The sequence below is a fragment of the Sinocyclocheilus rhinocerous genome, unplaced genomic scaffold (genome assembly GCF_001515625.1).
Source record: "Sinocyclocheilus rhinocerous isolate Xijiao unplaced genomic scaffold, SAMN03320098_v1.1 scaffold394, whole genome shotgun sequence".
Lineage (NCBI taxonomy): Eukaryota > Metazoa > Chordata > Actinopteri > Cypriniformes > Cyprinidae > Sinocyclocheilus > Sinocyclocheilus rhinocerous.
The window spans coordinates 14,320-25,874 of NW_015657492.1; the positions used below are offsets into that span (position 1 = coordinate 14,320).

The following is an 11,555-nucleotide window of genomic DNA, read 5'->3' on the forward strand; positions in this document are numbered from 1 at the left end:
GCTTTTGTCCATATTAGGGATTTCCTCTTTCTGCTTCTGACTTTCTGCGCGAGAGCGCCCTCTGGCTTCGAGTATGAATGAAACATACACTGCACGGAATGTTTAGCGCTCCGTGATGTTCATCTCGCCTTATTCTGGGTCCGAATAAAACATCAGATCATGCACAGACTATCCTGTCTCTTTGAATTTAAATCTATATTTATTCACACCGGCTCTTGAAAACCTCTATGCTAACACACTTGCCCGAAAAAGTGCGGGGGACGAATTTACGTGCTATTAAAAGTGGGGGGGACACGTCCCCCGCATCCCCCGCATAATCTACGCCCCTGTTATACACAATATTGTCTGATTTTGCCAAATTGTGTAAACAAAAGTATTACCTATAAAGCCACTGAACAAATGTTGTGCATCTCTTAAAGCACAAAAGGTGTTTGACTTGAAGCAGCACTGCACAGACCTTCTGTGCATGACATCAATGTGCTGCAAGAGCAGTTAGAGAGCATATTTGAATTTGTTTGTTTTGATGTCAAATACATCTTCTTTTTTTTCAGTTAAAGCAGTGTTGCTATTGCAAAGTTATACAGCTACAGTTGTGTGCTGAATGGCTACATGTAGTGCACACACTGCCAGAACTGTGTGAGATCACTACCATGCTGCTTTTGTGGGGAAGGGTAGGGGTGTTAAATAAAATTGTATTTTGTGTCAACTCACTTGTTTCATTTCTATAAGTTTTTAACATTCCATTGGTCTCACACTCAATTCCTGGAGGGCCACAGCTCTGCACAGTTCCAACCAGGGCCGTTTCTAGCCAATTTGACGCCCTAGGCGAAATCCCTATTGCCCCCACACACACACACAAATTATATATATATATATAATTTTTTTCAGACACCAGTTGCTTGTCACATTCAAATTGGTTGTCATAGTAACGACACTAATTTGTGGAGATTCAGTGCATGCAGTTCCAAGTTCAATTCATTCAGCCTGCTGAAAATATCCGCCAGGTAAGCTAAGTGGGCCAGCCAGTTGAAATCTTTCAGCAGTGCTGAAAGTGGATGCAAGTGCTCGGAGAGTAAAAATGCTCCCATAATTCAAACAGTCTCTGAAGTGTTTTTCCTCTCGAGAGCCAGCGTACGTCAGTATGCAGCAGTAGTTGATGGTGCTCAGTGCCGACTTCGTCACACAGTTTTTTAAACAGCCTGGCATTCAGAGGCCGGGATTTGATGAAGTTAATGATTTTAACAGCGTCATTAAGCACTTCGTTTAATTTCGGGCTCAATCGTTTTGAAGCTAAAGCCTCCCTGTGAATTATGCAGTGCATTGTTTTGATGCCGGGATGTACCTGCTTCACACGCGAGACGAATCCATGGATCCGCCCCGTCATTGATACTCGTCTAAAAAACTTGTAGTCCGTTTTAAGTTGCCCACCACCTGTGCAACGATATCTTCAGCCATATCAGCCATATCGTGGCATACAGTGTCGTTGGATAAAGGTACCGTTTTAATTGCCTTTGCTGCTTTCTTGTCTAGCATTGTCTCAGCAAGAATAGCTGCTGCTGGCACGATTAATTCCTCAGCAATTGAATATGTTTTTTTAGATTTAGCCACAAGCAGTGATACCTCATATGATGCAAGGACGGAAGAGCTGGACATCTGTGTAGCAGCTTTTAATTTGTCTCGACTCTTTTGAAATTCAGAATATTTTCTGTGGAAGAATTCTGCCGACCTACCGACACATGAAGAATGTTTAGTTCTCAGATGTCGCTGCAAATGGGATGGTTTCATTGCGTGGTTCGACAGGACCTCACCACACAGAAAGCATAGTGGCTATGCGGGCTCAGTCGTTCTTGCAGTGAACCCAAACATTTTGTAATTGTCTTGATATTGACGTGTTTTTGTGTCTGTTATTCTTATCTTTTCTGGTGGGCAAGAATTTTCTTTACTTGTGTAAGGTCCACTGGTTGATGGCCCATCGAGTTTTTTAAGCCACCTGTCCATAATGGCAGCTCTGTTTTCTGACAAGCTGTTCTCGTGAATGATTAAAAATGGCGGCAAATATGAAAATGCACCTAAACTAACTTGACCTTGAACCTGATTTTTAATGGTTTTTGTAACAATATTATTGTCAATATTAGATAAAATAAAGTGTCAGTTAATAACATTTTTATTATTATTATTTATTTATTATTATTTTTTTGTATTGATCCTACGGACCCCCTGCAATTACGCCACGGACCACTAGGGATCCGCGTACCCCTGGTTGAGAAACACTGACCTAGAACACTGTCTGGCACTTGATGGCTGCTCTGTCAATTCTTCGTCATCAGTTAGGAACCTAGGTGTGCTATTTAAACAGTCTCTGAAGTGTTTTTCCTCTCGAGAGCCAGCGTACGTGAGTATGCAGCAGTAATTGATGGTGCTCAGTGCCGACTTCGTCACACAGTTTTTTAAACAGCCTGGCATTCAGAGGTCGGGATTTGATGAAGTTAATGATTTTAACAGCGTCATTAAGGACTTCGTTTAATTTCGGGCTCAATCGTTTTGAAGCTCAACCCTCCATGGATCTGGCCCGTCATTGATGCTGCGCCGTCCGTGCATATGTGTGAGCACATCTGCCAGTCCAACGAGTGTTGCGTGAAAAAAGAGTCCACAACATTAAAAATGTCCTCACCAGTGGTTTTGCCCAGCATTGGCTTACAGAATAATATATGTTCACTAATATCGTCCGTGTCCTTGTAGCGAACAAATGCAACCAATTTGTGATTCACCACTAATGTCAATTGACTCGTCTAATTGTAAAGCAAAACTTGTAGTCCGTTTTAAGTTGCCCACCACCTGTGCAACGATATCTTCAGCCATATCGTCAATTCGACGGCATACAGTGTCGTTGGATAAAGGTACCGTTTTAATTGCCTTTGCTGCTTTCTTGTCTAGCATTGTCTCAGCAAGAATAGCTGCTGCTGGCACGATTAATTCCTCAGCAATTGAATATGTTTTTTTAGATTTAGCCACAAGCAGTGATACCTCATATGATGCAAGGACGGAAGAGCTGGACATCTGTGTAGCAGCTTTTAATTTGTCTCGACTCTTTTGAAATTCAGAATATTTTCTGTGGAAGAATTCTGCCGACCTACCGACACATGAAGAATGTTTAGTTCTCAGATGTCGCTGCAAATGGGATGGTTTCATTGCGTGGTTCGACAGGACCTCACCACACAGAAAGCATAGTGGCTATGCGGGCTCAGTCGTTCTTGCAGTGAACCCAAACATTTTGTAATTGTCTTGATATTGACGTGTTTTTGTGTCTGTTATTCTTATCTTTTCTGGTGGGCAAGAATTTTCTTTACTTGTGTAAGGTCCACTGGTTGATGGCCCATCGAGTTTTTTAAGCCACCTGTCCATAATGGCAGCTCTGTTTTCTGACAAGCTGTTCCCGTGAATGATTAAAAATGGCGGCAGATATGAAAATGCACCTAAAGTAACATGAACTTGAACCTGATTTTTTAATGGTTTTTGTAACAATATTATTGTCAATATTAGATAAAATAAAGTGTCAGTTAATAAAATTTTTATTACGGACCCCCTGCAATTACGCCATGGACCACTAGGGGTCCGCGTACCCCCCGGTTGAGAAACACTGTTCTACAGTAACTGATGCCTCCTTCTATTCTGAATCTTGGAAACATGCATTGTATGCGTTGAAAGTGAAACCTAAAAAAAAAATCACAAAAACATCACAAACAAAACTGAACCCACGTGAAACTGAAATAATATCCCGTAATATAAGATTTTGGCCATATTGCCCAAGTCATTCATCCCACACTATCAACAGGCGTGTCATGTAGGCTACACTTCTTGTACTTCGTTAGGGCACCACAAGGTGTTACTGTGGCCTCAAAGCTTACCCCTCACCTACTCTGGCTCAATTGCTATTCCTGAGGTAAAAGTGTCAGTTAATAACATTTGTATTATTATTATTATTATTTATTTGTATTGATGCTACGGACCCCCTGCAATTACGCCATGGACCACTAGGGGTCCGCGTGTACCCCCGGTTGAGAAACACTGACATACAACAATAATAAAACAGTGCGTTGGCATAAAAAAGGAAATTTACTTTTGGTATTTAAGTACTTTTAAATGCAAGTACTTCTGTACTTTTGCTTAAATAAAAATCTGTCTTTACAACTTTCACTTGTAATGGAGTAATATTTGACCAGCAGTATATGTACTTTCACTCAAGTAATGGAGTTATGTACTTGTTCTGTGTTGTATTTTATGTGTTTGAGAATAACATTTGCATGGCATTTTTTGAGTATTAAATTGTAGCATGACGTCATAGAGCTGCATAGCCTAGTTGTTAATTTTTTTTAAGAGTTTTGTGTCAAAAAGTGTATTCATTTATTAAATGTTCTTACCTGCTCCGATCAAGTTTTGCTCTGTTGGTGTCAGTTTCTTGTGGCTGCCCATTGCAAATCTGTCCCACACTATTTCTATTTGCTCTTGTTTCATCTCTTCCTCTTGCTCATTTGTTTTGTTCACCTTTTTTTCCTCTTGTTTTTCCTTTTCTATTCTGATCTTGGATCGAGGCTTTAAGTAAATATCATTATTGTAATACTGGTGATTATTCTGTTTGATGAATTCATCGATCTTCTCTAGAAGCTCTGTGATATGAGTTAATTTAATCTCATTTTTACTGTTGATCACATGATAATTATCTCTGCAGTGACTGACCAACTCTTTAAATTTTGTATCAAGCATAAAGAGCATCCATTCCATCCTTGACATTTTTTCTCTTCCAAAAAAGAGCACTAATGTGAACGTCAAAGCTTGAGCTCCAAAGTTCTCCTGAATTTGCTCCACAATGTTCCTCTGCTCCTCTCTGAAGTTTTCCAGGTTGATGACGAGCAGGAACACTTGAGGACCAGGATGAGCGAGATACAGGCTGTTCATCATCTGCTGCTTCATCTCTTCATCAGTCAGTCGAGTGTTGAAGAATCCTGGAGTGTCGATGATGGAGATGTTTCTGTTTTCTACTTTTCCTGTCTGTATCTCACTCTTTCTGGTTCTGCTCTCTTTAAATGCCTCTCCACCCAGTATTGCATTTCCCAATGAACTTTTTCCAGCTCCAGAGACTCCCAGCAGCACGATCCTCAGATCATCACCTGAATCACCTGTCAAACAGTTCATGCTATTAGCTGGAGATATTGATGATTTATAAATGCTGATTCTAACATGTCTGATTTTCAAACCCAGTCATTTTATGCTATTTTGCCAGACCAATTTGTTCACTCATGTGTTAAGATGTTACTTTTGTCATTGTACACAGTAAAACTTTTCACTGTAAATTGACAGTAATTAACTGGCAGCAGCTTCACCAATAATATTCACCTATATTTTTAGTTTTTTTTTTATTTTAATTTTAGTATTTAGAGTTACAGAGTATAAAAAGTGTCCTGTAAATTAACAGTAAAATACTGGCAGCACATTTGCCTGTAGTTTACTGTTAATTTTACAGTACTTTTAACTACTTTACAGAATGTTACTGTAATTCACTAAATTATTGTGCTGTCAAATGATTAATCGCGATTAATCATATCCAAAATAAAAGTGTTTATTTACATAATATATGTATGTGTACTGTGTTTATTTATTATGTGTATATATATAAATACACACATACAGTATATATTTTGAAATTATGTACATGTATATACATTTATATATTTACATTCTTATATTATATATAAATATATTTAATATATAAACAAAAATTTTTCTTAAATATATACATGCATGTGTTTGTCTTTATATATACATAAAAAATATACACAGTACACACACATATTATGTAAACAAAAAAAAACTTTTATTTTGGATGCAATTAATCGTGATTAATCTTTCGACAGCACTACTAAATTACATTAACTGCCATGTATGTTTATAAACTAATGTAAATACACACATACAGTATATATTTTGAAATTATGTACATGTATATACATTTATATATTTACATTCTTATATTATATATAAATATATTTAATATATAAACAAAAATTTTTCTTAAATATATACATGCATGTGTTTGTCTTTATATATACATAAAAAAATATACACAGTACACACACATATTATGTAAACAAAAAAAAAACTTTTATTTTGGATGCGATTAATCGTGATTAATCTTTCGACAGCACTACTAAATTACATTAACTGCCATGTATGTTTATAAACTAATGTATATTGTGTTAATAATGTGAGCACATTTGTACTCTGAACTTTTTAATTTGAGTCCACTAAAAAAAAGATAGAAACATAATTTTACAAAACCACAAGAACTACAACTACCAACCAGAGCCTTAGATAAAATCAACTGGAATAAACAAAGACATTAAATCTCCCAAGATCTCAGCAGAAGATGATAAAACAAACAGCATTAGCATCTTCACTTATTACGCTGACCAGACTGACTTTATTTCTGTCAGACTCTTACTGAGAATTACAAAAGTTTAGATATCGATGTTTTATTGAAAATAATAGTTTTGTTTGAAGACAACTTTATAGGGGTTGCTGTTTGCTTTAGTTGGTCTCTTGTCTTTTAATGTTTTTTTGGGGGTTTTCTGGCTGCTTTAACTCTGTGTTTAAGGCACATTTGTTATTGAAGAAAAGACTAGAGAAAATTAGATCAAGTGATCTTGATGACCTTTTGGTGATAATGTGACCATCATTACCTGATCTTTGATTATAATGATGATATGTAGTGATGGGCAAATGAAGCCTCGTGAAGCATTTATGATTTTTCTCTGACTGTTTCGGGAAAAGATTCAAAGTTCAGAGAGTATTGAAAACAGTGCTATCTGGTGGTTAGTACAAGCAGCCAAAAGCCTGTGAAAGAAGTTCTGTCTGACGAAGCCCCCACCACACATTTCATAAAGCCATTCATGTTACTTGCACAAATAAAAGCCTAACAGTATTTGTGTTTGTTGAATTCCTGTCTCTGATCAATTAATTTACCCATTAACTGTGGCATTTAATGCCAGTACGAATAGTAATAGAAGAATAATGTAGGCCTACACATATGAATTGCATGTGGCAAATATTACATTTTCCTAAAATAATTTGTATTCTTCATGTTTGTATGACTGGGTTATTTAAAATGTAATTGAATAAGTCTGAATAAAATAAAGTAATTAAAGTAAGATCTGGGGGTTCATAAATTCCGACATGCAAAGTTAATTGTCCATGTGATTGGACAGAAAGTGAGGCTTCGTTTGTCATTGGTCACGTAATTTCTACGTTAACAACACAAGCCTCAAATCAAGGCTTTATCTGGCACACCCCTTTATTCTGGAAACAAGCTCCAGGGCCTGTTCCATAAAACAAGTTTACCAAATAAGCCAGGCTTATTTCAGTTAGTCTGACTTATTTTGAAGCAAATCAATTGACAATTGACGCTGCTTTGACACAATCTGTATTGTTAAAAGCGCTATATAAATACAGGTGACTTGACTATATCTTTTCAGACTGATCAGACTTACAGTTTTCCTATAAATTATTAAAAATCTAAAATGTCCCATAGACATACATTGGCTGAGGAAAAATGTCCCCTCTAGAGAACAATTGCACTCCACTATAAGGAGCTGCGAGATATCTCCTCCCAATCACTTTCGTTTTAAATCTGTCAAATATACAGATAAATATATACATTTCATTCATACTGACAAGCTAAACCAACATATTTGACCGTGACCTGGTCAGAGCTCAACAATAATTCCTGTCTGATGGCCAGAGAACAGTGTGAATGATGACAGAGCTGTCACCGCACCGATCAGTGCCTTTGCTGCGTGCTCAACTACAGCATTTGCAGGTGTTTTAAAGCCGTTTAAATTAAAATATTCAATCGATTGTATACAATCCAAGCATTAGAACATCGTGCTAAATTCAGGTGAGCTGTTTTATGTGTAACTGAAAGCCATGTGTCGCATCTGAACGTTCACGCCCAGCGCATTGATTTTCGCTGCTCTCGGCACTCAAACAGACAAACATATACAAGATTATTCAAAATACATGATAGCTTGGCTAATATCATCGAAAACAGTCGTTTATGTCTCACGTGAACATAAACTGTTGAGAAATAAATCGGATGTGGATCATTATGAGCATTATATTGGATTTGAACATTAAAGCGACCGCATTTACCAGCTGTCTGTCTTCAATGTTAATCCATAAAAAAACAGAAAATCGTTCATTTGTCTTGGCTGCTTTTATTTATTTATTTATTTATTAATTTTTTATTTTATTAAATTTTTTTTGCTCTAACGAGAATCAATCTATATTTAATTAAATCTATGCTTTGGGTTTTGACATGTGATTCTTCCATTTCTGCATCTAACACCTACAAACCTAAAACATGCTCTTTTATACTATTGTTTGCAATTTGCTTATTGCACAATTTAACTAGTATCTACACTTTTATTATCATAATAAACTTGTTAGAATAGAAAATTACAGCGGTCTATAAACAATATTACCAGGGTTTGTACAAAGTGCTTAAAATGCTTGAAGTACTTGACTTTGACTAAATGTGTCTCTTATATCTAACTTCTTTCTTGTTTTTTATTCTTAAAAATGTATTGTAAAAAAAACAGCATCGTACTGTGTTTCTACAGTGCATATTCTTAATTCTCAGTATTATATTAATCAAGCTGTAGTCTGTGAGTGAAATATTTGGTTATTTTATTTAGACTGACCTTCATATGCTGATCCCATTTTGTCTCTTGCAGTTTGTTTTTGTTGTTCAGAATCCCTCTGTTCCTGTCTGAGTGTGTGAACTGAATAAGAGAAACTAAACTGTCTCATGTACTCTAAATATTAAGCAACACCACCCATTGGCTGTTTATTAGACACCATCCCACATGCCACAGTATGTTTTTGACAATGGCACCCTGGGCAGTCTCAGACACTTTTTTTCCAGTAGTTAGTATAGTGGATTAGTATGGAGTAACAGTACTGAGATTTATTTCTTGTAAATTAATAGTTAGTGAATCTGAACAAAGATTTGTTTAAACACCATCCAATAGCATTGTTTTTTCTTTATTTCAAATCAGTGTTCTGTGAATGCACTTCGGTCCACATACTTTTTTCCCGTTTGATGTCCTATCTGTAATGGAATAACAAGAAATGTAAAGATGTGTGTTCATTTTTTGTTTAGTTTAACAAACTGGAAATGAGATTTCGGCTTGACTTTTTGTTTTGTTTTGTTTTGTTTTTCATTTGTGGTTTACAAATCAGTTTATGGCTATTATATTTCATCCGCACGTGGGCGGTGCTGAAACACCGCTATTATCTGGTTTGTCAAACCACTCCATCTTTGGCATGGCCTTAATTCTGTCAGGCAGAATAAAGGTGTGTTCGACTTCATGCAGCGCTGTGCAGACCAATTGGTGGCTGAATTGAATCAGTGCATGCCGGTTAAAAATTTAGTCAGACTTGAAACGTTTTGAGAGCGTTTTGAGAGCAGTCGGCTGACTCAGCCGGCACAGTTTCTCCAAAATGACTGCAGGAGCGCCGATGATAACAGCTGTTTCACAATTGGATCGAATTCACCACATGACAACACATGACAAATTAAGATATTTTTGATGAAATCCGAGAGATTTCTAACCTTGAATAGACAGCAACGCAACTAAAACGGTCAAGGCACAGAAACGTAAAGATATTAGGTGCGTTCGACTTAATGCGGCGCCGCACAAACTGATCGGCGGCTGACTTGAAGCAGTGCATGCCGGTTAGAAATTTTGTCCGACTTGAACTGGCGCCGACGCTACGTCACTGTCACGTGTGGCATCAAAGTACTTCGATAGCGTTTCGAGAGCAGCCGGCTGACTCAGCTGGCGCAGCTTGAGTGATCAAAGGAAAATAAATAGGATGGGTTTAGCATTTCCTTAAACATTTTCTATTTGTCCACCAATTTATTTAATTTATTTGCCTACTTTAATCACGTGTTTAATTATTTTTACATGTATTTAAACAAGAATTTGTGTATTTATACAGACATTTATTTATTTATTTGCATATTTATTTATTTATTTGTGTATTTATTTATTTATTGTTTTTGCAGGTTTCGTCCTCCATAAACAGCAGCTGTTCATCACTAATGCTCAATCAGCACTTAATTAATCACATAATTATCTCATTAATTAAAACACTGCTTCAGTGTTACTTTAACACTCTTTTAGAGTGGGACCATATATGCTCCGAGCAGTGTTAATTTAACACTCGGGATTTTACTGTGTAGTAAATCAACACATTGTGAATAATTAAGCGAAGCATCTTCTCATAGGATAAGAACACACAGTCTCATGAATAATTTAATACGGGCAAGAGTGAGCTGAGGCGGCGGGGTTGAGAACGGCGGTCCCGGCGAAGGAGCGGTGAAAACGGTGAGGGCTGATCCGGCGATCCACAGCACTAAGTTTCCCGTTTCCTGGTTCCCTCAGTTTCCTGGTTCCTTCAGCGACCAGCACGGATCAGCTCTAGGCATGACGAAGCGGATATCGTCCTCTTTTGGAAGACCAAACAAAGTAGCTTCGCTTTCACAACGAAGCACACAGCGTCTTCAGGACATGGCGGCAGCGGCAACAATACTACAGTGAGAATAAAAGTTACGCCTTCTTTCTTTGCGTGAACATTTGGGCGGAGTTATGCAAATCTTCCCACATAGTGAGGTAGATATGTGGGGGCGTGTTCGAACGAGCCGTTTTAGGAGGGTGTGGCTAACTCTTAACTTTTATAAAGAATATCTCTTTGGATTTGTGACTTTAGTCTTTGCAACTTTACAGATCTTCTTTATGCACCAAGAGCTTGTAACACTCTAAAGAGAAAGGAAAAAATGAAATCGCATCATATGACCCCTTTAAAGCATATGGACAGACAGACATCAAACACACTGTCTGCCCTCCTCCATTTCATATTTGTTTTCTTTGTTCAGCTTCATTGGTTGCTCTTGCTGGAGTCTGTGGATTATCTGACCGTTGTAAGTGAGAGATGTTTGACACATTAATATCGTTTTAATATTTATTAATATTAATCTCGGCTCTAAACAGGCACAACAGAAACACAAAACAACACATAACACAGTCCTGTTGAACCCGCGATGACGCTCTGCGCCACTAGAGGGAGTAAGTTCGTATTACATATGAGTGGAGTTACAAGAAAACAACACACACCTTAAGCAGGTAGAAACGAAAATAAAAGGAGGAAAGTAAAAGACGCCATTTAAACTCGCATATTTTGAGGTAAGTTCAGAACTTATTCTTCGTCTGACCATGTTGTGATATTAAAATGAGCTGCTGCTGTTTAGGTTTATGCTCTTCTTAACACGGGATTTAAAACACAAATCATTTTTCGACAGTACAAACTAACAAAAATGGCGGAAACGTTAAAGATTACAAATATATTGCTTTTGGTATCCCGCGAATACGCGATCTTTGTTTAATCATATATATATATATATATATATATATAAAAAAAAAACTATGTAAATGTATGAG

General features: G+C 37.1%; 2 protein-coding genes across 2 annotated transcripts in view; one reads left to right on the forward strand and one right to left on the reverse strand.

The window, feature by feature from the left end:
* Positions 1 to 4,418: 4,418 nt before the first annotated feature.
* Positions 4,419 to 8,814, reverse strand: LOC107721107 (GTPase IMAP family member 4-like; the record flags this gene model as incomplete). Its single annotated transcript, XM_016528972.1, has 2 exons — positions 8,754 to 8,814; positions 4,419 to 5,174 (listed from the first exon to the last, which is right to left on the reverse strand). Coding segments are annotated over exons 1-2 (775 nt in total), but the record flags the coding sequence as incomplete, so codon positions are not given.
* A 2,422-nt stretch (positions 8,815 to 11,236) lies between these two features.
* The window catches only part of LOC107721109 (NACHT, LRR and PYD domains-containing protein 12-like), a 31,309-nt gene continuing 30,990 nt past the window's right edge, over positions 11,237 to 11,555 (forward strand). The window contains exon 1 of the mRNA XM_016528974.1: positions 11,237 to 11,300. The gene's annotated coding sequence lies outside the window, so the exon portion shown is untranslated. The remainder of the gene's footprint in view (positions 11,301 to 11,555) is intronic.